The 26,924-nt window shown below is 37.9% G+C and overlaps 1 protein-coding gene across 6 annotated transcripts in view; it reads left to right on the top strand.

Annotated features, from left to right (window-relative positions):
- Window positions 1-26,924, top strand: part of ASIC2 (acid sensing ion channel subunit 2) — a 567,697-nt gene that overhangs the window by 483,795 nt on the left and 56,978 nt on the right. For all 6 annotated transcript variants that reach the window (XR_009622569.2, XM_034415694.2, XM_087892130.1 and 3 more), the window contains exon 2: window positions 16,676-16,826. Coding sequence is in view for 5 of the 6 variants with exons in the window: in XM_034415694.2 (XP_034271585.1) it covers window positions 16,676-16,826 (151 nt within the window). In the remaining variant the exon portion in view is untranslated. The remainder of the gene's footprint in view (window positions 1-16,675; window positions 16,827-26,924) is intronic.

The raw sequence follows: 26,924 nt of genomic DNA on the forward strand, positions 1-26,924 counted from the left end.
AAACAAATAATGGAAATTGTTTTTATATATTCAACCCCTAGCCCCAAATAATGAATTATAATCCGATACAAATATTGTATATGGATGTCTATTTGGAATTATAACTAAACTGGCTTTTTACAGGCAACCTGACCTTTAGACATGTTGGGTTTAATTATTTATAAAATTTGTTCTCTCTACAATTCTGGACTTGTTAGTCATTATCTGGAGTTCACCAGGTTGGGAAAAAGTTGGGTTATAACAGTTTTCTGAAGATTTATGTCCTCCTGACATGTTTTCTTCAGTTCCCATAATCTCTGCCAAGGATGACCTGATATAAAGTGAAAAATATCCATTGCAAACTGGGAAATGTTCCTATATGTATTATGATACAGAAATGAGCTTAATATGTAAAGGAAGATTTTCCAGTTAGCAAGAATAACTGTTTTTTAAAGCTAACAATTGTTATTGACTTACTTACAAATCTGAAGACATGGGAATCACCTAAAAGAAAAGACCAGATGCTGATATATATCCGGCTAAGATATGTAGAAGGGGTAGAGAACTAATTGAGAAAAGCAGGAGAAAGCAGCTGTATCTAGCACTTACAAAACAATTGTATTCATTTGTCTAGAAGGAAGAAAATCAACTTGTATTACTTTTCCCAGCTAAGAGTAACAATAGTGGAAACAATTATCTTACATTTGATAATGCTTCTTAATCCAGCAACAAGAGAAAGCAACATTTTTAAAAATTAAAAGTTAATAACTGTTCAACATATAAGGATATCATTGCTTAGAGGAAAAAGTTTGTTTAATGTTGGCAAGGGGACTTTTAAAAAAGCCACTTGAGAATGCCGGACTGCAAACAGCTGCTTATGGCAAGGGTCTAATAAGCTGGCACAATTGAAAACCATGCTAGCTAGTCCCTGGCAGCTTTCTGTTATCAAATAATATATCCTAGCAGCTGTTTCCTTTGGCTTTCAGAAGGCTTTAAAGTGATTTGTCATTTTATTCCCTGGCTTTTTTGAGTGATTGAAGCAGGTTGTAATTGAACCATTAAATTTTTCATTATTTTTATTCATATTTATAACATCTACCTTTATACTTTGGCACAAAGGATTTTTGTTTGCTTTAATATAAATTATTTCTGGGTATATACCAATGGTGGGTTGCCCCCTGTTCAGACCAGTTCGCAAGAACCGGTAGTAAAACCAGCAGGAGGCTCTGCCCACTGACCCGGATGTCATCATAGGTGATCTGCACATGCAGATCTGGTATACACCAGGGGTGGGTTCTACTTACCTTTACTACCGGTTCGCATCATGCGCACGCACTCACTTTGCATGCGCAGATCACCTATGATGATGCCCGGGTCAGCGGTTTTATTTATTTATTTATTTATTTATTTATTTATTTATTTATTTATTTATTTATTAATCCAATTTATATATCGCCCTTCTCCGTAGACTCAGGGCGGCTTACAATGCATTATAGCAATAGCCTGCATACTTTTATGTATAAACCTGCTTATTAGGGCTTTCGGCCATCCATAAGCGGTGTTGTTCTATACAAAGCTGGCTTATTGCCCCCACAATCCGGGTCCTCAATTTACCTACCTCGAAAGGATGGAAGGCTGAGTCAACCTTGAGCCTGGTGAGATTTGAACTTGCACTAATTGCAGGCAGCTGGCAGCTAAATGCTAGCACTTAACAGCACTTAGTTTTATTATTGGTTCTTGTGAACCGGTCCAAACTGGGGGCAACCCACCACTGGTATATACACCATGATATGGCATACAGACATACAATTTAAAATCATTGCTATATGTATTGTACAGTTTATCTTACATCAGAAAATTGAAGTAAACTGCACATGCTGGTAATTAAGAATTTGTGCTCTCAGTAAATTGTTCAAGACTTTTAATTTTAGGGTTTTTTTTCTCTACTGGAATGTAATCCATTTTGATCAATTCATGATTCAAACAGCCTATAAGCCTCAGTAAAAGAAATAAAATATTTCCAATAACAATAGCCAAAAACATTTCTGCCATCTAGCATGAATATGGTAAAATTGCCTTTAAACACTGAAATGATGTTCCTTTCTCTTCCACCTTTCCTACAAAATTACAGAGATGGAGTAATAATGTAGATGTCATTTTTTCCCATCAGCTTGAATGGTTTTTTCTGAAAATATGAATTTACCTTTTCTTCTCTGAAAAATCATAATCCAGTAAGCTTCCTTGCAGCAGCCCTTTACAACTTTTTTCCATTCTTAAATATCTCTCTTTTCTTTCTGGGATAAAAGTGGATGATTAGAGAGAAACCAGTCACAAATAGGGCTACAGAAAAAAAATGGATAAAGAAGAAAGCAATCAATTTACAAAGCAGAACAGCCTGTTGTTTTTAAAAATCTTACTGCAGTTGAAATGAAGCAGCAGGAATCCGTTGAATGCAAGAATTTGGAAGGAATATAGCTACTTCAAAAGGCTGGACTGGCTCCTCTCATGAAGAAGGCATGCACTGGGAAAAGGATGTGAAAGATCTGAAATACCATACTCCACAGCACAAGAAATTGAAAATAAAGTAGGTAATTCATCACACTTCAGCCAAGATTCAGGAATTTAAGTACTTCCAAAAAGGGGAAGATGAAATTCATAACTGCCTTTCAGAAAAAAAGGATAGATGCACCCCAAGTTTTCCAATATCCTCCAATTTTGCTGGTGTTGTGTTGTGTTGTGTTGTACTATACTGTACTGTACTGTACTGTACTATTATATTATAATCTATCAGTTGGATCCCTTGCAGTCAGGTTTCAGGTCCAGATATTAGGCTGAAATGCTATCAGCTGTATTCACAACTTCTAGAGGGAGAAGAATAGGGATGATATTTTCCTCCTCCTCCTCCTCCTCCTCCTCCTCCTCCTCCTCCTCCTCCTCCTCCTCCTCCTCCTCCTCCTCCTCCTCCTCCTCCTCCTCCTCCTTCTTCTTCTTCTTCTTCTTCTTCTTCTTCTTCTTCTTCTTCTCCTTCTCCTTCTCCTTCTCCTTCTCCTTCTTCTTCTTCTTCTTCTTCTTCTTCTTCTGATATCCCAGGTGTTTTTGGTACTATCTGTCATAGTATCTCAATCTGCTTAGAGAAGAAGGGATGTGTGTGTGTGGGTGGGTGGGGAGGGTACAGTGTTGCAGTAGTTTTCCTACTTCCAGGGATGATTCCAGCTGGTGTTGATGGATGCATGAAATCCAGCTGGTGTTGATGGATGCATGAAATTGCTGGGAGAAGGCATCTGATAGCTCATGGTAAAGTATTGTCAGCAAGCTGATAATACTCAGTTGTTCATCTGTATCCTCAAACAACTAAAAGTTCTATTGAGGGGTTTTGTTTTGTTTTTGTTTTGTTTTTTTGATGCCTGGAGGCTGTAGATTCTGGATGAGGAAGAATTAGCTTCAACTCAATTCTAAGAAGACCAAGTGGCTTTTGCCTTTTATGGTGTCCAAGATCCAGGAATTTTCCATCCTTGTTTCTTGATGGGATTTCACTGCCCCAAACAAAACTATTATGCAATTTTGGGAGCTTTCCTAGACTTTCAATTCAAGGAACAGATGGCAGTCTTGGCCAGGGGATCTTTGCATATATTCATCTTGTGCACCAATTTTGGCTTTTCCTAAACCAAGAGATACTGACAATCACTTGTGCCTTGATAATTTTCTAAATGGATTGCTGCAATTACATTCTACTTGACAATACGTGTGAAAACATGTTGAAAGTTACTACTGGTCCAGAAAGCATCAGTGAAGACACTTGGGAGCTCATGTCAGTATGCCCATATTGCACAACTATTCCAAGGTATCATTGACTCCCAATAGGCTTCTGGATACAGTTTAAAGTGCTGGTGTCTATCAAAGCTCTTGAACCATGAAATTGTGGGGCTGCCTATCTTCAGTTATTTCTGCCTGGCACATCACATCTGGTGAGGAGAGCATGCCTTGACTCTGATCTATCAAGCAGTGCCATTTGGCAGAATTCAGGAAGCATGCCTTTTCTGTTGCAATGTTTGCTTTTTATAACATCAAATTCCCTGAAAATTGTGGTAGCATTTTTAAGTCCTTGAAAATCTAGATGTTCCCTCAGGCACAGTTGGCTAAGTCCATTGGTCCTGTGGGCTGACTTAGATTGTCCTCAGATGCTGTGACTGCTGTTGATATTGGTTTTGTTGTCTTATGTTTTTTTTTAACCATTCATCCACAGTTTCCATTGTGAGATTGGAAGTCATATAAATTAAGTATGCATATGTGGCGAATATCTGTATCTTGGGTATAGGATGAGGGTGAAGGTTCATTCTTTGAGCTTGTGGTTTGGTTTAGGAGATGTCAGTGTCAGTGTTCTTCTGTTTATAACGGCTTGACACACCCACACTTGAAGCCCTTATAAACAGAAGAACACTGACATCCCCTAAACTCCACTGAAAATGTTACCTAACCTGGTAACGAAACATTTGGAAACCAACCCACAAGCTCAAAGAACAAACCTTCACCCTCACTCTCTTATGTGTATGCACACACCAGAATTTAGGCATACACTATCACTAAACTGTGTTAAGACTTCAAATCTTGTTGTAAGTGAGTATTGCTGGGATAGATATTTCTGCATGTTCTGTTTCTGATGTTTTAATACACATAGTCCTAATTTAGCAACTGCCTTGTTTAATAACCATTCATAGTTATGACAGTGATGAAAAAGTAACTTTATGACCAATGTTCACATTTACAACTTTCATAGATCTATAAAGCAAAGGAAAACTGAAATAAGATCATAAGCACAGTTGCAGTTTCACAAATTGTTTTGCTTAACAACCAAGTTCTGGTTCTCAATTGTGATTGCTAAAAGAGGACTAACTGTGCCATTCATATTACAATCAAAACAAGTTATCTTTTGAGCATAAGAAGAGCAAGCCACATCGTTCATATTTCTTATTTGTAGAGTAAAACACTGACATAGATAGGTTTTTGCTTTCTATCAATGCTCTGGCCCATGTATAATGCAATCCATTTCTAAAACCAGTCTTTAAATTATTAAATATATTTCCTTTGAAGGTCTGTGCCATCAATCAGCCTTGTAAGGAGCCTCAGAGCAGAGGATGAGCTGAAGACATTGTAAGAAATCCTTAAGCAAATGTCCATCAACCTGGTCTCTGACATTTTATAAAGGCTGAAAACAAGAATACTGTTGAAGGTCGTTTTGTTTGTGTATAATCAGTATAACAAAGCACCAGAGCCTAATCCTGAGTCTCCCAATTAGCAAGTAGGTTACAGGCTCTGCCTCCTGTTCAGGTCTTCTCATGGGAGGGACCTAATTCCCTTCTCTATATGAAATGACAGCCTGCAAAAATGTCAGCCAGACAAGTAACACAGCATTTACGTTTACTTACCAAAGAAAAGTAAAAATTGACTGTTATTCTTTCAGAGTGTGATTTGAGGCAGGCTAACTGCTGTTTGAAGACTGAACAGATTTATTTACAGCCTACCTTCTGTTTAATATGAAAATTATATCCCAAGGGCTCATAATGTAAGCATGAATGCTCTAATGAAACAACAAGAACTAACGTATCAAAGATTCTAGTCACTCTCCTTCTCCTATAGTATAATTACCCCTATTACAGTGTTTTATCTACCCCAGTTTTGGTGCTATAATGACATGGATAAACTCCTTCCACCTTTTTTAAATAGTGAATATATGATCATTTTTAGGTGGAAGAAAACACTTAGTTGAGGGTTGGTTTCAGTATTAGGACCTAGTGGTGAGAGTTATAAACCATCTTGTTTTCTTCTCTTGGTCCTTTACATTATAACTAAACTTCGGTGAGAACAAGCCCCAAGAAAGACCACTACTGATTATTGATAAATCACTCTACATAAGCCCAAAGGTACTCTTTTTAACATGAAGATACCATAAAATTATATTCATGCTATAATCTGTATTTAGATTATTTTTTCAACAAATCTCAGAATAATTTCCATGTGTTTTATTATTCTAATATGTCTCAGTTTTCAGTTCTTGCTTGAGGATTAAAATGGGCCCTTAACATATGCCCTGTATGGGTCCAAACATCAGCGAGATAATTATTTTATTTATCTTATAGTAAATTAAATCAACAAGCTTAGAGCCTTGATAGTACAGTGGTCTACGCACCCTGTTATTAACACAGCTGCCTGCAATTTACTGCTGGTTCGAATCTCTCCAAGGCTCAAGGTTGACTCAGCCTTCCATCCTTTCTAAGGTAGGTGAAATGAGGACCCAGTTTGTGGGGGCAATAAGCTGACTTCGTATAAATATACAAAAGTATGAAGGCTATTGCTTAACGCATTGTAAGCCGCCCTGAGTCTCCGGAGAAGGGCGGCATATAAATCTTTTGCCACCAATAGCCTCCCACCGACCAGTTCGTTCTCACAGGGAGGGACTACTCAGGGTATCGTCAGTCAAATTATGTCGACTGGCGACTCCCAGGGGGAGGGCCTTTTCTGTGAGGGCTCCAATCCTTTGGAATGAACTGCCCCCGGAGATACGGAATATCCCTGATCTCCGTGCTTTCCGCCGTGCCCTCAAGACCCTGATGTTCCAACAGGCGGGGCTAAACATATGAACATGTGAATGATTTTTAAATGTTATCTAATTCTGGGTTTTTATTTAATTGACCAAACTAAGTAATAATTTTAATTAGCAATTTTATGATGTTTGTGTGTCTGTATTTTTCTTGACTGTACACTGCCTTGAGTCCTACGGGAGAAAGGCGGTATAGAAATATAATAAATAAATAAATAAATAAATAAATATAAATCAAATTAAAATAAAATAAAATAAAAAGAAAGCTTAGTGTTTAGGAATCTGTCTTCTGACTTTCTTGTCACGTTTTGCTTGTTATGAGACTTGTGGTATCTAATGCAGCTTCTTTTCTTTCTCCCATTGTCCACCAAAGTCTGATATACTTGCTAGCTTTGTTATAATCATCTTGCAAAAGCTAAAAAAAGCTTTAAAAAAGCTGGTATGAAGCTAAAAAGAGTTTTGAAAATGCTTACATTTTTTCCTTGAAAGAAAAGTTGTCATTTTCCACACAATGCACCATGTTTGGCTTATCATTATCTAAAATAGGTTGACTTCAAAGCCCAGTGTTACTCAAGAGATAAATGTCAGGTTTCAGTGTGTGTGTGTGTGTGTGTATGTGTGTGTGTGTGTGTGTGTGTGTGTGTGATTTGCTGATGCTTTAGTTAAATCTACATTTGTGTTTGTATATATAATGTGTTTTGTCAGTATTGTATATCAGTGATTGCATAACCTCTGTAGATGCCATGTGCAAAATAGTAAATTTGAACTGTAGATATATTTACAACAAGATCCGAGGTGTTGGTGACCAAATCATCCTATGGAGATGTGTGAAGGAACTCTAGGAAAGTTGTATTAAAGTTTTTTATTTTATTGGAAGGATCTTGCTATTAACTTCACATAAGACAGTATTTAAGTGAGAAGTCATCAACTTCAGAAAGAGTTTGTAGAGTCATGAATTGCTATTAATATTGTTGTGCCTGAAAGCTAAAAACATCTCAGGTCTCAAAAATACATTAGCCTACCACTCCAGACAAGTGGCTGTAAACATACACTCTTTCATAAGGGATAACAGAGCTTTCTACAGCCTGGAGGCCTATTTTCTGCCAAGTTCATTTTTCATAGTATACCCACAATGAAATTCTGGAGATTTTCTGTTTCGGAGCCTGCTGACTGAGAAGTAGAATATTTATCAGACTTTTTTATTTGTTTTGTTGGTGGGAAAAGGAAAAAAAAAAACTTTGCCTGACCAAAATGAGGCACAGTCATCCTCTCAGGTTTATATCTACATTGCATTGTCTGTTTTCAGTGTTGTACTACCAGTGGAGAATAAAACCCCTACATATAGAAAGCTTGTCATTTACAGAGAAAGCTGAGGTAATATAGTTTGTATTGAGCATTTGAATGATTTGTCCCCTGTTACTAAAGGGCAGAGGTGGAATTCAACTGGATTGGGTTGGATCACGTGTACCGGTAGTGGCAATTTTAAATGGTTTGCCGAACCGGTAAAAACCACCCCTGGTTGGCCCCACCCCCACCCGGACGCTCACCCGGATGCTTGCCTGCCTTCGCAAGCTGGCCACAGGGATTGCCATGAAGGTGGTGTGGAAGTCAGGCAAGCAAGTATGTCGGGGGCGCCCAGCCATGGGGAAGGGAGCTAGCAGCCTATTCCCTTCCCCATGGCCCTGCCATGCTTGCCTGCCTTCCACGCGGCCTTCCCGGTGGTCCCCCATGCCCGCTTGCCTACTGAGGTCTGCTCCCACATCCAGCCCGTGATGGGAGACGCACCTCTTCTGGGCCGGGCTGGCCAGCAGGTGGGCGGCCAGTCCTTGGGGGAGACTAGCCACTGCGCTGGGGTTGAGAGGGGCGGCGGTGCTCCAGGAGGGCGGGTGGATGCCCGGGGACGCACATGCTGCTGCCCCAGAGCTCGCCTTTGCCTCTGCAGCCCACTGGCACCTTGGGGCAGCGCAAATACCGCTTTTGCCCTTCTCTTTCTGAGTACAGTGCTTCTGCTTGTTGGGCCGCTTCCCTGAAGCCAGTAGCTCTGCAGCCAGCTGCTTTGCCTTTTCCCTCTTTTTGGGAGGCTCTGTTGTGACCCTGGCCCAAGTAAGTAGTAGGAAAATCAGTCAGTGAAAAAACAAACAAACTTTATTAGAACAGCTCAGAATTACTTCATTTCCAGCATCGTTCAACTAAATTAAAGCAAATTCCTCCCAACACAAATTCCTCAGTCCTATCGCAAACCTTGTCCAATTAGGCAAACTGCCAAAGGCCTTTCTTGGCAAACTTTCAGAAGTCACAGATACAAAAATAAATACAAGACGTAGATGAAGAAGAAGAACAAAGACGAAGCTACCAATGTTATTTTCCAGCAAAGCCCAAACGCCATTGCTGTCTGTTTTAAGCCTTATGGGAGGGGCCAACATCTCTTGGCCCTACTCCCAAGTTGTCCTCTTTGCTTGAGCTGCTCTTGCCTTCTGGCAGCTCTTCTCATGCGTGCATTAGGAACAGGCTCCTCCTGTTACTCTGCCTCACTCCTATCAGTCTCTGGAGGCTCTGGAGTCTGCACCTCACTGCCCGATGACCTTGGCCCCATCTCTGCCTCTGACACAGAGCCCTCATCCAGGCCTTCCCCAGCCTCCAGGACTGGCCCATGTTCTTCCTCAGCCTCATTGTTGTCCGACTCCACTGCCAGCTCCGCAGGCTGCTGGCGAACCACAACAATCTCGCGGGAGGCTTGCGCAGCAGCACCGGCACCGGCATGAGGGAGGCAGGCAATCCAGATGCCCTGTGCTGGTTCTTGTTCAGTGCAGCTCCAGGCAAGCCAAGAGACAGTGGGACGAAGGGGCTGGTTCATTGGGATCACTTCTGCCTCCCCCATGTCTCTGCCTCCACCTTCTGCTGGTGCCACACCACAAGCCTCCCATGAGGAAAAAGAGGGAAAAAGCAAAGCAGCTGTCTACAGAGCTGCCAACTTCAGGAAATGGCCCAACAGGCAGAAGCGCTGCGCCCAGAAAAAGACAGGCGAAAGTCATTCTGCGCTGAAGCAGAGGCATTCCGAGCCTTCAGCGTATCCCAGGATTGCAACACTGAAGACTGGGAATGAAGCCGTTTTCGTGAAAGGCAGGAAAATGGGGAAGGGAATTTTCCTGCCTTTCATCCATTCCTGAAACTCAGCACAGACTGAGGGAAGGATGGTAAGCAGGAAAATTCCCCTCACCATTTTCCTCCCATTCGTGAAAAAGGCTCCATTCCGAGCCTTCAGTGTATCCCAGGATTGCAACGCTGAAGGCTAGGAATGGAGCTGTTTTCGTGAAAGGCAGGAAAATGGGGAAGGGGATTTTCCTGCCTGTTATCCATTTCAGAAGCTCAGCACAGACTGAGGGAAGGATTTTAGGCAGGAAAATTCCCCTCCCCATTTTCCTGCCATTCGTGACAAGGAGTGTCTGGGAGGCGAGGGGCTGTGTGAGGAGCCCCTCAACATGAGTGATGTCGAGTTGGTCATGCCCACCCAGTTACATGACCCCCACCAAGCCACGCCCGCAGAACCGGTAGGGAAAAATTTTGAATTTCACCACTGCTAAAGGGATACAGCCATGGAGGAATTTTAAATAATATAAAAATCTATAAAAGAAAGGAAGGGCATAAAAAGAATGAGGATAGTGATGGGTAGAGAAGACGTAATTTTATACCGATGTCAAAGCCTATTTTAGTGCTAAGGTTTTTTCTGGGATTGGGACTTGTTAAGAAAAGCATGCAGACTGTACTGCCTCCCTAGAGGAGGAAACAAGTTGCCAGGTGCATACCTGAACTTAGGTGAGAAGGACATGGGGGAGGGTCTGAGATTTTAAGGCAAAATTGAAGTTTTCTGTTTCTTCATTTAAGCAGAAAATGAAAACAAGCACAAGACAGAGTCATAAAAGTGGTTTAGCACCTTTCCTCTTCTCAGTTGAGATGCCATAAATAGCAGTATCTGGAAAACAAAGATTCCTTATTTTGATTTAGACTGTTATTTGCCATAACCATAACCACAAATGAGCAGAAGGCTGTGTTTCACCGGTGATTGCTTTAGGCAGTCTTTAGTGGTATGTTAAATCATCTGCCCAACAATCAGCACAATTTAGAGTTGTTTGATAGGGTATTTCAAAAGTAATAGCTAATATTCGGGCAATACAGAAAAAAAGTAGTAGTGGTCAGGCTTTGAATAACTATGACTCACTGTAGTTGAGCTATAAATTAAAGAAACTCTTGTCATCATGGCTGTTTTCCCAAAGTACTAATTGCCTAGAATGAAGAATAATAGGGAAACGAAGTGCAGAGGGAGCTCAAGCCCTCCACTGTACAATAGTTACATTCTCTTCCAGTGTAGGAAATTCTGCCTAATCACCTGTATCTCAATTATGTGATACTAATATGGATGTGAACAATAGAATACAGGTAGTCCTCTACTTATGATCACAAATTTATCCCAAAATTTCTGTTGCCAAGCGAAACATTTTTTAAATTAGTTTCTCCCCGCCCCCAATTTTATGACCTTTCTTGCCACAGGTATTAAGTGAAACACTGAAGTTTTTAAATTAGTCATACGGTTATTGAGACTCTGGCTTCCCCATTGACTTTGCTTGTCAGAAGGCCATAAAAGGTGTTGACATGAGCCTGGGACACTGCAACAGTCATAAATATGAGTCAGTTGTCCAGCGTCTGAATTTTGATCACCTGACTATGGTTGATGCTGCAGTGGTCGTAAATAGGAAAAATAGTCATAAGTCACTTTTTTCAGTGCCGGTGTAACTTTGAACAATCACTAAATAAATAATTGTATGTCAAGGACTAACCATATAAGAAAGTATGACAGCCTGTAGAGATTGTCAGAATATTCAAGACTGGGAAGACATGGTAACAAGATCAGCCAATGAATAGGCATAGCAACTAAGTCAGCCAATGGGAGCTGAAACCAGTTGGGAGTCTGGGCGTGGCTTAGCAAACAAGTCTGGTCTAGTCTGTGTGCTGAGAACTGAAACTAGTCTGCTCTAGTCTGCTTGTGTTTTGCTTGTAATTGCTACCATGTTGGAAAAATCTGCTATTGGTATTGTATATTTACTCGTGTTATTATGTATATAAAGAAGTTAATGAATCCTGCTGAATCAGTTATCTGTGTGTGCTTTCTAGAAGTGATTTTGCAACAAACTGACAGGTTCTCAGTCATCCAGGTCATGGTTATCTCAAAGGTGCTTTTTCAGGAGGCTTACTTGTTTTTTCTTTGAAGATGTTTCGCTTCTTATCCAAGAAGCTTCTTTCAGCTCTGACTGGATGGTGGGGAATGGAAGCATTTATATTCCTTGCAGACAGCTGGTCATTTCCATTCTTTTAGAGGGTCGTTGAAGCACTTGGAGATCCTCAGGGCCACCTGAGTAGTGCTCTGATTCCTGGATCTAGAATCCCTCTGGAAATCTATTCATACTCCCACACAAGAAAATATGACCTTAGCCCTGCTTGCATGTTTGTCATACAAAACATGTCTCTTTGGATTTCCCGAGTTTCTATTTCCAATAGAAAGCAAGAGTCAGACAGAAGCCTTGGGTTGCTTTCAAACAGAGGATCAAGGTCAAACTTCATTTGCTTATATTGAGTATACAGCAGAGACATATTACTTCTCTACTTAAAACCTTATTTCATCTGTCATGCTTTGAACTCCATTGATAAGCTTGACTGACTATTCCTTTGAGTTCTCTTATGGTAGTGAATTCCATTTGTTAATAGTATTTCCTGATTTTAATCCAGATTCAGCTTCTTTGAATGACGGTTTTAATATTATAAGACTTGAGGATCCACTATTATCAGTTTCTTTCTGCATAGTGTAGCTTCAATAAGATTTTAATATATGCATAAAGAGTTGCATATGCTCTGTATAAGAAGCATAACTAACCTTAACTAGTATGACCAAAATACTAGCATGTAGTACTAGCCTTAAGCAGTATGACCAACACTGTAGCCTTAACTAGCATGACCAACATTCATGCATAGTCAGAAAATATTCTGTTTTTGTAGCTGGGGCCTCTGTGATAGCTTTATAAGAGTTCTTAGAAGAGTTGATATAGAAAGGGTTCTGTAGTTTGAATAGATACTAAGAAATAATGGACAAATGAGTCCATTTCTAAGAGAAATCAAACCATTAGTGATTAATGTCGGTGGCTAACCAATATTTGCTTTAGTTGGTCACATTAATAGAAGTCCATAGAAATTAGATTTTGCCCACTTCAACTGCATTAAAAGTTCCAATCCACAAAATGCATTATACTTTAAAGAAAATTGTATTGATGTTTTTAACACTGTGGCAGATTTTAATGGAGAAATTTAAACATTTTGTCTAATGTGGAAATATTAAAAAGTTCATTTTAAAACAACAGTCAGTAATATAAATGTTGTTGGTGATTCTCCTAAGAAATGTTAACAAGTTGAAAGCCAAACTAAAAACACAGTGGTACTTAAACGTCTAAACCCAATTGCTATGCCTCAAGCATTTTTAAGCCCACCCCCATGCCATTGCTTCTAAGCATGGGATAGGAGGTTCTGGTCAAAGTGGGGAGGGCTTCTACAGTTTCTCTGCCTCTTCCTTTTTTGGAGAGGCCTCCACTGCTTTGGTTGACTTCTTTGCTTTCCAGATGTTTTACGTCCCGTGAGAAGCTGTGTTTCTTTCATCTAAAATGTTGATGGCATCTATTATCCATTATCATGCTATTTGCATTGGTATCAGAAAAACAAAATTCCACATCTTACCAGGAGCAAATGACCCATCTTGGTTTTTAACCACCTTTGTTTTCATTTGTATATAATATTGAATCTTGAAAGATCTACAAAAAGGAGTTCAGTATTTTTATTATATCAGGTTTTCCCAATCTTGGGAAAGCATCTTGGGCCTCCCTTCCCATAAACTCTGGTCAGATAAACAGTGTTGGCTTTGGATTATGGGAAATGAAGTCCAACAGATTCACAACCTAAAGGTTATGAGATTGGGAAAGGTTGCTTCTCAGATAAAGTATTTAAATAGTGTAAAATAATGATGCAGTGTAATTGACTGGACTCAATCAATGGAAAATGCAGATTTAAGCAATGCGTAAGAGATCACTTATTTTTCACTTAATCCATGTATGCTATAATAGAATGCAACAATGACCATATCATAAAGCAAAATGCACTTAAAGATATTCACAGGTAGGATATGCTTTGTAAGAGACAGCTGGTTAAAACTGAAAGCAGTCTAGCTGAAAGCTTTTGAATGGGAGAACAGAGTGATGAGGCATAAAGAGGTAATACAGAGTAATCTTATGAATTTACGGTAGTAGTTCTCAACTTAGGACCATAATTGAGCCATAATTTCAGTCACAAGCTGTGACAGTCATAAAGGGGGAAAACATGATCAGATCTGATTTTATGAACTTTTTTGCAATGGTCTTTAAGTGTACTTTATTTGGAAATAAATGCTGGTTCTGGTAAAAACATAAATTGCAGTCAACCTGACATGGATGGTGCAAATAGCTGTAAATGTGAGCTGGTTGTTGAGTGCCCAAAATGCAGTCATGACAGTGAGCGGGTTGAAATAAGAATTTTGAATCAAGGATGTACATAGGTTTTTCAGGGTCTGTTGTAACTTCAAATGGTCCCTAAGTAACCAGTTGAGAATTACCTATTACATCCGTTCTGAGGGATTTTGTGAGCAGCATCTGTTTTTAACATCAACATTTTATCATCCCCTAATTCTTTCCAGATTCCAGATATGCCCAAAGGCTGAAAATATTCTGATTACCTCTTTTTTTCTCTCATTTATATATAACATTGCTTGCGTTAATGTATGAATAACGTTGCCTGCAATAATTCCCTCTCACAAACCCTTTTGTTTTGCTGTTCCTGTCTTTGAACAAAAGTTAGCAGCAGAGCCAATGTTCAAAAAATAGTAGCATGCAAGATATAAAAGAGCCGAGGTGGCGCAGTGGTTAGAGTGCAATAGTGCAGCTACTTCAGCTGACTGCTAGTTCAGCAGATCAGCGGATCAAATCTCACCGGCTCAAGGTTGACTCAGCCTTCCATCCTTCCGAGGTGGGTAAAATGAGGACCCAGATTGTTAGGGGGCAATATGCTATTTAGTATACTGTCTTTGGTGTAGGCCGCCCAGAGTCCTCGGAGAGTGGGCGGCATAGAAATATGACTAATAAATAAATAAAATAAATAAATATCCCACTTCCATTCCATGTTATTGATAATTTCCTATTTCTATAATGAATAGTCTTCACTTAACGATGAGTTGCTTGACAAGCATTTGACATTATGATGGACCCTGGAAAAGCTACTTATAACCAGTACCAGTGTTCTGATGGTGGCACACACATATATCCTTCACCTGTGGTCGCATGACCACATTTCAAGTGCAGGAAACTGGCTCACATTTACGGCTGGTTGCAACATTCCATAGTCATGTGACGACAATTTGCTACATTTTTTCCAGTTTCCAGCCTTTTTAAATGGTTTCTGGCAAAAAGTGCACATAAGAATGGATTCACCTAAAAACAGTTGTAAAATTGTGCCTTGACTTAAGCTGCTCCTTGTTGGTCTCTTTGTCCTTGTATATAGCATTTATTAAAACATTATTTTTCATTTAAATTATAAACTTTTTACTTCTTTGTGTGTTGGGAATCCTCAGAATATAATTTTCAAATGGAAAAGTTTTTTTTATTATTTACCTTCAGGCTTAAAAGAAACGAAGGAAAAAGAAGTGAGGTGTAAATGCCAGGCCTAGTTCCTCACTCCTTTCTAGGGCCATTCAAAAGCAGAATATATTATGCAAAAATAATAAAATTTTCTCATATTGCTTTACATATAAGGATTGCAAATATTAGCTGTAATTGGAAAAGGGGGAAGATAAAAGGGTATGAATATAATAACTAAACAGTGGATGTTTTACTAGTTTTCTGCATTTTATTTATTACTAGTAGTTTTTTTTTTCTTAAATATTAACTTAAGTTACTGTACATATATTTATAGTAACATTTTTAATGTTACAATATTCCATATCCTTTGGCTGCATTTAATTTTTTTAATAAAATATAAAGATATAGATACTATAATGCATAAATTTGCTGAGACTTCCTAGTGAATAGGTATATAAAGCAGTTGAATATTGTACATTCTTACTTTTCTTCCAAGATAAGGCTGGTGTCTACAAGAAACAGCATTCCCTATGCTAATGCAGAACAAAATGTTGTGAAGCTGTCTCTATTAGAATCTTTAGATGATTAATTTGGGATTGTGAGACAGATGTAAAAATATTTCACAATTTATTTATTTGCTGTTTTAGTTACTACATTGGTACAACATTCTGTAATATTACATTATCTACATTTATCTACTGCTTAATGATCACACATGTAATGGCGTTAATTACATTACTTACAGTTTTAAAGTACATCATTTATTCATGTATTAATTTGGCTTTTTTAAAATTAGGAGCTGGTTTAGCAAGCTATAATTTAAAAATAAGCAATCAAATGGTATAAGTCTTGGTGTTCATAGTTAATGTATATCCATATGTTTGAACTGTAGGGAATATTTTATATAAAGGTTTCAATCAGTTAATTTCGCTTTGAAAGATAATTCAATGAGAGAGCAGCATCCCCACAGAAATCCATATGATTCCCTGGTGTTATTCAGAAAGTCACTGAAAACTTGGCTGATCTCCCAGGCCTTGGGCAAGGTGGTAGTTGATTCTCTGTTTTGCTTGTTATAGAAAGTTTACCTTCTGGAGGTATACTATCAGTCCTTCCTTCCTTCCTTCCTTCCTTCCTTCCTTCCTTCCTTCCTTCCTTCCTTCCTTCCTTTCTCTCTCTCTCTTTCTCTTTCTTTCTTTCTTTCTTTCTTTCTTTCTTTCTTTCTTTCTTTCATTGTTTCTGCTTTTTTAAGTTTAAACCATCTAGAGTTATGTCCTTTAAATTCTATTAAATAGCATCAAATAAAATATTATATACTTAGACTTTCTGAAATCAAGGTCACAGACCCTAAGAATGTTTATCAGCTATGATTTTTGAGTGTCCTTTTTCTCCCTTTCTTCCCTAGGTGTTTACGAAATATGGAAAATGCTACATGTTTAACTCAGGAGAAGAGGGGCATCCACTGTTGACCACGTTCAAGGGTGGGACAGGCAATGGACTGGAGATAATGCTGGACATTCAGCAAGATGAGTACCTGCCAATATGGGGAGAAACAGGTGAGAGAAGAACTATTTGTTCTGTTTATCTGTTGCCATATTCTTCATTCATACTTGCTGATCTTTAGTGTTAAAAATAAGTAGAAGTTGAATCAACATAGTCCAGAAATAATAGAATTGCAGTTCCCATATTTCCCAGATTCCAGAAAACATAAAATTTCTTTTAAATCAAATTTGCCTTTTTATGATTTAATAAATTCCATGTAGGATTTTTTTTTATCTCACCAGTATTACTTTATAAGTAACTCAGGTGATGAACATACATAATATTACTTCCTCCTCCTTCAGCAATAGTACAGACATGATTCACCAGTGTCTTCTTTCAAAATATTTCCAATTCAGCTATAGCCATGGTACTCCCTGATAATCTGCCATCTAAGTGTTAATTAGGCCAGACCCCACATAATTTCCAAATTAGACAAGATCAGACTGATGCTACTACCTGCTCAGGCAGCTTCGCATTTTTATGTCATTAAAATTACAGTGAGGATATGTATAGTCTGTTCTTTCTGTCCCCGGCTATGAATATCACACATATTCTGAAATTCTGAAACAGAACGTAACAGAGACAAATACTTCTTGTGTATCTCCAGCATTTCATATTTAACAGCATACTGCTTTCATAACTAAACCTACTGATAGACGTAAAGCTCATTTGAACAGTTGGTTCCTTAAAATATTTCCAGGTGTTTGGAAAGTGTAAATAAAAAATGGGGAATTGGTACAATCCTGTTTTAAATGTTAGACCCTTTCTCCCATTAAACTGATAGCCAAATTGAAATGCAGTTAGTTATTTCAGTGCAGTTCTCTGAATAAAACATTCATGGAAAAGGTTACATAAATGTGCATGCATTTCTGAAAAAGGACAACACAGCATTTCATTAAATAATTTTATTGCTATTATTGTGTCATGAGCCGATCTGAAAATAGACTAGAATAACCTTGATGGTAAGAAAATGTAGAATATAAAAACAAACAAACTTGAGAAATTTGTTCTTATTCCTAATTATTACCATGGTTGGAATTTGGTAACATTTTGTCTTATATATAGGAAATTCTCAACTTATAACCACAAATGGGACTAGAATTTCTGTTGCTAAATGACGGTTGTTAAGTGAGTTACTCCTGATTTTATGACCTTTTTTGCCATGTTTAAATGAATCACTGCAGTTGTTAAGTAAATCATGAAGTCATTAAATAAGTCCAGCTTCCCATTGATTTTCCTTTACGGAAGCCGGCTGCAAAGGTGGCAAATGATGATCACATGTCCCCAATATGCTGCAACTATTGCAAATACATCTTGATTACCAAGTGTCCAAATTTTCATTACATGACTTTGGGGATATTACATTGTTCATAAGTGCAATTATTGGTCATAAGTTTCTTTTTACAGTGCCATTCTAACTTCAAATAGTTGCTAAAAGAAAGGTTGTAAGTTGAGCACCACCTGTAAACAAAAATAGACATTTACTCTGTGCTATTATTTATTCTCTTTTTTTTTCTTTGAATGAGTTACGATTATCCAACATTGTTTAAGAGGAACAAGAATTTGAATCTGTTTTTTCCCACTTTAAATGCAACACTATCACTTTACACATCAATAGAGTTTAGATTTCAAAGCAGAAATCCCAAATTGTTTCATATATATATATTAGGCTTATATTGACTTTTTCTTCAGTAAAGGTAGTAGTTAGCATTTGAAAGTGACGGTGGGTATGTGCTTACTTTAAGATATCTCTCTGCTCTGCCGGAGGAGCTATCAGGTTTTAATATTAGCAGTACAAGAATATCAGCAGTGTATAGAGATGACATTAGCTGGGGATGTGATTCAAAAAAAATCAGTGCATCAGCAAGAACACAGTCTCTGAGATTTAAGAAGCAATGTTAGCATTTTGCTGAATTTTGTTTTAAGGTTATATCTGGAATTGCCATAACTACAAAATCAGACCCTGAGAATGTGGGTAAGCCTTTGAGAAGAGATATGCAAAGATAGGAAAAAACTTAATAAAGAATTTTTGTGACAAGCTACACAATTTCATCTGGCTAAGGAATGCTGTCCAAAATGGAATGGCTTAGACTAAGACAAAAATTGAATTATATTTCACTTATAATTAATTGATTAAATATGGCTAAAATAAATATACTCCAGTCATGTATTTAATCATTTATCATATATTTCAATCGTACAGTTCCCTTTTGGGAAAAATAAGGCAGAGAAATTAAAAACCAGAATTCAGCGAAAAGACATACAGCTGAAATCTAATTTATACCAATCTTATTCCCAGATTTTATATTTCTATCTTTGAAATCTTAGCTTGTTCACAAAATACTAAAAAATCAATACATTCTGGGTTTCAGACAAAACAAATTCTTGATGAGGCAAATAGGGCATGGCTAGTGCAGTCTCTGCAGCTCCTAGTGTGGCATATTCTGGTGGCCTACCCAGCTCTCCCGATTATGGCCAGTGTCTTCCCTTCCTCTTATATAGATGCAGGAGGGTGTTGAATGGACTATTGCTATTTGCTTTAGATGGAACTGGCCTTGAAGAACAGCTGGTGCAGAAGGCAGCTCTGTGGACAGTTATGTGAACTCTTCAGTCAGTATACATCAGTGAGGGCTTACCATTTTGCCGGTGTGTCGAAAGCGGGAGTTGTGCGGAGGGGTCGCGCACGTGTGTACCCACACCCATAATTCAATGCGCCCTGTCTCCCCACGCATGTGCGTGGACCCCCCTGCACCCCCCCCCCCACTTTCAGCACGCAATGGCATGATGGGCCCGTAGGCCTGTTTTTTGCCCTCCCCGGGCTCCAGAGGCTTTCTTGGAGCCTGGGGAATGCAAAAATGGCCATCTGGAGGCAGAAAACGGCCCATTTCCCAACTTCCGGTGGGCCCAGAAGGCCTGAAAATCAGCTGGTGGCTCGTGCATGCGTGCCATAGCTGAGCTATGGTAACGTTCGCATGCCCACCAATATGGCGTAGCGTGCCACCTGTGGCACACATGCCATAGGTTTGCCATCACGGGTATACATTATATGTCTGGTCTGTGAGCTTCACTGATTACCAATATCTTCTGGTTTTAATTCAAGGTGCTGATGATCTACAAACTACTTCATGTCACGGTACCAGATTATTTGAGGAACTAGTTTCCCGATTAAATCTGTTTTATTGGGTCTGGCAGAAGACACATTCTCTGAGTTCTTCTTGTTAGGGAATGTCCACTGATGGGGCCCAGAAGAGTCTGTCATAATGCCTATATTTGAAAATTCATCCTCCCAAAGATTAGATTGCCCAAACCTACCGGCTTTTCATAAGGCCTGAAAGACGTGGTTTTATCACTGGAGATTTGAGAATGCAGTAGAACCTCTACAATGGTTATATGTTGATTATTGGTAGTGGCTTTTTTATACTTCAACGACTGATTTGTTGCATGGATTTTATATGTGTTTGTATATTTGATTTTATATTGTTCTTTGTTTTTATATAGTTTTAATTGCTGTAAGCAACCCAGAGTCAGGTATTTGAAGTGGTGAGCTATATAAATTAATTGAACAAACAAACAAACAAACAAACAAACAAATAAGTTTCAAGAATGCACTTGAACCAAAAAACTATACTGGCTTATACCATATCCCACCAAAGCTAAAACCTTACTGAGAGCAGCCATCTGCAACTTTATACTTTTTAAATGTGGTAGATTAGAGTTTTCATCTTCCCAAATCAGCATGGCCATGCTGCATACTTATATAGACCTAAGAGCTCCAAATGTGGGAATATTGCTATAGAAAGTTTCCTTGGAAGGAGTTCTCTTTCCATCAGTTCTCAGTCAGGACCATAATGGAAAGCACTATGTAAGGTTCTAACAATTAATACTTTCATTGCTGTTATCTCCAAAAGAGCAAAACAAATATGAGTGCTTCCTTAGATGAACAGAACTAATTTCTTTGTATTTTCTGTTTGTTAAGATCTCTCAGCACAAAGTAGCACTCCCAACACTATCACATATGATCCTAATAAGGAATTCACTCAATCCATGATTTGTATTTTCATATGCTCCAGGAAGAACTTACATTTTACCAATATACATTTTCTGACATGCATTTTATTTAGCTCCTTCATTTGTAAATAAGCTTACACTTTTACATGATACCTCCAATATATGCTTTCACTTTGTTTCACCTTCATTCTGCTATTATAAAATTATATTTTTTCTTAAGTTTCTCAGCCATGTACCTATTTTCTTCCATTTATTAACTCATAATCCTTATATTTTTTATCCCTCTTACGTTCGAAGCAGCAATCTTTCATATGGCATGATCATTTCCAAATGGATTCAAATCTCTTTGGCTTGCTTATTTTAATACCATGTCAAAAGGCTACATTGTACTTGTGTCATATGCAGCATTACCCACTAATGGCAAAGTAGTCCTGGTTAGCTTGGGTGCATTTTGGCCAGCATGCCACAAGAACAATCAGGTTCATTCGAATAGTGCAAATGGGTGTAGAACCTTCTTGGAACTGCTGAAAGGACTATGTTGTAAACAGGAGACAGATAGACTACTACCAGTGTGCAAATATTACTGGTTTTGGTACCAGTTGGTAATTATATACTCCAAATGATATAGTGGAAATGATATAGTCCAAATATGGGTTTGTCATCTCACTGGGAACTAGATTTCAATTATGAAGAAACAAACAATACCATGAACACAGATAACACTCTCATAAGTGTAAACTGTATGAGAGGTCTATTTGGTTATATATAGCTTCATCTTTGTGAGAGAAGGAAAGTAAGGAATAATGGTTTCATCACATTAATGAGATTTATTTGATGTTGGATTAAGGATTCTGGTTTGCAAAGTATGGTTTTATGGTTCAATATGTTGAACCAGTTATAGTTTAGTCAACAATCTTTAAGCAAATCATAGCTTAACCATTATATAAACTCAGCCAAATTGTATGAAATATATTTTCCTCCTTCCTCGTTGTTCAGAAGATGGAAGCCTAGCCATTTTCTTAGCTAAGAGGAAAATGTCATATACAAAGAAGAGCTGACTCCTAAACAAATGCAAAGAGTCAAGCTTAAAGCAGGGGTGAAATGCTACCGGTTCGGACCGGTTCACCTGAACTGATTGTGATGGCGGTGAGTGGTTCGGAGAACTGGTAGTGATGATAGTGCGAGGCTCCATCCACCCACCAGGTCGTCAGGAAGCAACCTGTTTTTTACCCTCTGTGCATGTGCAGAAGGATTTGCGAATGCTCAGAGTGTCTGGGCATGCACAGTAGATGCACACACTTCTGAACCGGTAGGGAAGATAAGTAGATTTCAACCCTGGCTTAAAGGAGTATTTTTGGAGAACCTAAACATGAGTGTGTGGATAGACATAGTAGTAATTGTCTTACTTGTTAAATTTTGTCTTGCCCTTTCTTGAAAAACACATGCAAGAGAAATAGATTAGAACTTGACTGTTATTTGACCAAGTTGCCAATGACTTTCATGACTGAGCTGGAATTTAATTTCACATCTTTCCTGTCTGTGCTTATTCTGCTGATGACACCAACTTGTCAACTCACCACAGGGTTTGAAAATATTAGGAATAGTTGAGATGTTGAAAGTACTTGATCAGATCTCCCACTTCTTTAATTTTATTTAAAAGCTGTTAAGGGAGTATATGTGTGGTGAGTTGGGACTTGCATTATAGGGAAAAGCAATTTAATTCTTTCTTCATCCTGTTTCCCAGATGTAACTTTGGCCTCTCTCTTTTTGAGTTATGTGTTACCTGTTATGCTACAAAAATATATTAGATGGATTCTCTTAAAAGCAGTGTAAACAATCAGAAGGCTCACTTATAGATCTTCAATACCTTTAAATTGTCCTTGTGCTAAGGAAAAATTAACCAGGATGAATATTTTCCCAATAGGATTCCAAAAGCAATTTAGGCTGGCAACACTGGTGGCTGATGATCCAGTATAAGAACTTCTAAATCCTATCAATTACACTGCCTTTGCGTAAGGCAGCCATGAATTCCTTCTTTCTAGCTACTATAGACTGGACTAAAATCAGGAGTTCCGTTTCTCAAGCCATCTGCCCTGTGCAACTCCAGGATATCTGATTATTCTTACAAGGGGTAAGAAATTTAATGTAAAATGTGAAATCTCCCAGCCTGGAAATGTAATGATTCCTGGAATTGCTTCCTTATCTGTTCCATGGCTCTAGAATTGCTGTGCTGTTTCAGTCTGAACAGCCTGTTTGCAAAGAAGGCCATTAGAGTCTTTCTCTTTCTTTGTAAGTGCTTGGGTTTTTTTAAAGTGCTGTCTTCCATCCTCTACTATTGGAAACTGCTTTATGAAGAGCCTAATCTAGGTCTATAACTCTTAAAGCCATCCTTTGTGTCCTAAGTCTGGCTCATCAAAAATTCCATTAGGTGAAGGTGTTCCAAATTGGATCTTCTATCTTTTTGCAGAGACAAGCATTCTCTCCAAATTTACAAATGATGCGTACTTGATTGTCTTATTCACATACAGTATATGCATGCAACACATGTATTTACACGTATACATGCACTTAGTGATAGCAAGTAATCAGCAGCTTTGGTTGCCATAACAACATATAATTTGGTACAGAATTGAGGAGATCCAAATATTAGCATCAAAATATGTCATGAAAACTGAGGTCTTTCTCTCTCCTCCTCCCCCCCCCAATGAGATTTTAGGTGCTGGCTTAGGGGCAAAACAAGATTTGAATCTCTTAAAAATACAAAGAAGAACCACTAGAAGTAGTACCAAAACTCCTTAAGAAAATAGAAGATTATGGAGAGGTGGCTGGTTTAAAGATAAATAGAAATAAATCAAAATTACTAGTTAAAAATCTGACGAAAACTTAGGAGATAGAATTGGAGAATAGTATACAAATTCAAGTTACTAATAAAATTAAATATTTAGGTATTTGGCTGTCACCAAGAACCTCCTCTATAAAAGAAAATAATTATGACAAACTAATAACACAGATAAAAAAAGATCTGGACAATTGGAAAAACCTACAAATCTCATTTATGGGAAGAATCTCCACCATCAAAATGAATACACTACCAAAACTGTTGTATCTGTTCCAGGTTGCACCAATTAAATTAGAAAAAAAACTTTTTTGTGAGCTTAAACAAGATCATTTCTAAATTTATATGGCAGGGGAAACATCCACGAATAAAATTAAAATTACTCCAGGACTCCAAGGAAAGAGGAGGAACAGCACTCCCGGATTGGGAACTTTATTACCAAGCGGCAGGACTAGTATGGGTTAAAGATTGGATGGAGTTGAATAACAGCAGAATACTAACTATTGAAGGCCATGACTTACAAACGGGCTGGCATTCCTTTTTATGGGATGAAAAGTACAAGTCACATACCTACTTTAAAAGACATACACTCAGAAATGCTCTATTACTAACTTGGTTAAAAATTAAAAAACAACAATATACAAAAATCCCGATTTGGTCTTCACCTTCAGAAGCGCTAAAACACCCAAATCTAACAGAACCCAAAAATATAATTAGATATAAAGACCTAATTGACCACAAGGAAAACTGAAATCCAAACAACAATTGGAAACAGAGTTAAATAGAGAAATCGATTGGTGGACCTTCTCACAGATACAATCCAAACATAAGGAATACATAAAAACGTATGAAATATGTAAAGAAAAACAGGAACTAGATAAAATTATATTAGATTCTGGAGAGAAATTAATTAGTAAAATCTACAAATTTCTGTTGAGATACAAGATGGAGGAGGAAATAGTTAAAAATACGATGATCAAATGGATGCAAAACTTTAAATACTCAATAGAATTGGAGAGATAGGAAGAATTCTGGCAAATGAATACAAAAACAACATTGGCGGTGGCATAAAAGGAGAACCAGCTAAAGATGTTTTACAGATGGCATATGTCTCCTACAAGATTGGCCAAAATAAACCCAAAAACAGTTTGGCGTGTTGGAAATGTAAGAATCCACAAGGCACCTTTTACCACCTATGGTGGACATGCCCGGCGGCAAAGAAATTTTGGTCCAATATTAAGAAATGGCTAGAACAAATCACTAAACTACAAATAGATAAGAAACCCGAAACCTTTCTGTTAGGAATTTTCACAAAATTTTACCCCACAGAAATAAAATACTTGTTAAAACATATTTTAACGGCAGCAAGGATAATATATGCCAAAAATTGGAAATTAGAAAAAACCCCAACGGAAGAAGAAATAATAGATAAAATCACACAATGTGCCGAAATGGACAGGCTGACAAAAGAGCTAAAGGAAAAAGAAGACACTGAATTTTATAAAGTCTGGAATAAATGGTATCAATGGCAATCAATTACTAAGGAAGAAATATAACTAGAAGTCAGATAGAATAGAAGTACAAATGTGCATATAATTACTTCCTTAAGGGCGAATAAACCTACAGAGAGAAATTCAGAAAGCAAAGGTATAATCTAAATATATAATATACAGATTGTTAAAGCAGAAGTCTTAGAGAGCAGAAGAGAGGAGAAGGAAAAAAGGCAATAAGAAACTATTTTAGTTTAGTTTAGTTTAGTTTAGCTTATCTAAAAAAGAAACTAGTTAAGATTTAAGGGAATAAATATAACTGTATTACTTGAAAGACCATTACGAAACAAACACTTCAAATGATTGATTATTTATAAATGTTTATTGTATAATGTATTTTTATGTTTTTGTCATATGTGTTTTATGTGTTTTATATCTGTTTTAATAAAGTTTATAAATTTTTAAAAAAAATACAAGGAAGATGATAATATACAGGGCCGTGGAATTTTCAGCTTGGCAATATATCTCTTCTGATATTGTTATCCAAGGAAGGGACTATTCAAAGTTTCGGACTATTATAATTTCTGCTTCAGTTTCTATCCTTCCCCAGCTTGCTTTGTATGGCTATTTGTTTTTGTCATGGAGATCAGTATGTGGAGATAAGTCTGTCAGTACAGTTTGGACAATTTTAACCGCCCTAAGATTATAGAACTACAAATTCCAGTATTTTCAGCCTACTTGATCAATGATATGTTTAGCAAACTCCAAAAAACCCAACATAATAAATCTTCACTCTCTCATTCCCTCTGTCCATAACATATTGAAAAACAACTGTCAATGCAAACATTGTTATCAGTATGGGAAAATGCTAGTTGCTGCTCACAATTTTTTGAACATGTGGCTTGTGCAACACAAAAAATAATACAATGTCATAGTCTGTAAAGAATTACATTATTTATGTAGAACAGCTTTTGTGCTGTCTGATGAAAAGCAAAAATTCTATTGATTTTTTTTCTCCAGTGTGTTTGTGCTGGGATGGAAAAAGCTCCACCTGTGAATTTCCATTTTTGATCCTGTCTTGATCCTTGAGGGCAGGGAATAAGCTGAATACCTAAAAAATTGGCAATTATAGCTCCAATGACTTAATATGTGACTGAAAATAGGTGACCTATTAGATTCTACTTTCTTTTCAAAGAAAAATGAGACTTAAAATTGTTACCAGGTAATACAGAAAGTTTCCAGTTCTGTCCTTGCTATCGCCAGAGAATTGCTGCCGGTGTTAGTGACCTTGATAAACCTTGGTGTGGTTTGGTTTGATTTGAAGTAGCTTTCTATCTTACTAGAAAACCATGATTTAACATCCGGGTTGGTTTGATTATTGCTTCCTTGGTTTGTATCTCTGCTCATCATCTACAGCTTGTTTGGAAAGAGGTGGATTTTGATGGTTGCAATCCATAAAGTCTCTGGCTCTTTCCCTTCCTTTCCTAAGGAATGTCAATTGAGGAAGCCACTTTATTTAGTCCCTGGCAAATAAGACAGGCCCTAATGAGGCAGTATAGGCCTCAGTATAGGCAGATGGAGAGTCTGTTTATATAGGCCTTGATAAGGATGATTTCCAGCACTTCCTCTGCAGGCTTCTCTTTTCACTATGCTCTGATATCCACCATCTATATCTATATCCCATTTCCTGCAACCTCCATATCTGTCCTTTCAGCAGTCTTTAAGCTTAGTCAGAGAATAGTTGATGAGATTCCTGGAGTGACTGTGGAAGGAATTCT

Source organism: Pantherophis guttatus, chromosome 4 (assembly GCF_059756535.1).
Source record: "Pantherophis guttatus breed Tessera chromosome 4, ASM5975653v1, whole genome shotgun sequence".
Classification (NCBI taxonomy): Eukaryota; Metazoa; Chordata; class Lepidosauria; order Squamata; family Colubridae; genus Pantherophis; species Pantherophis guttatus.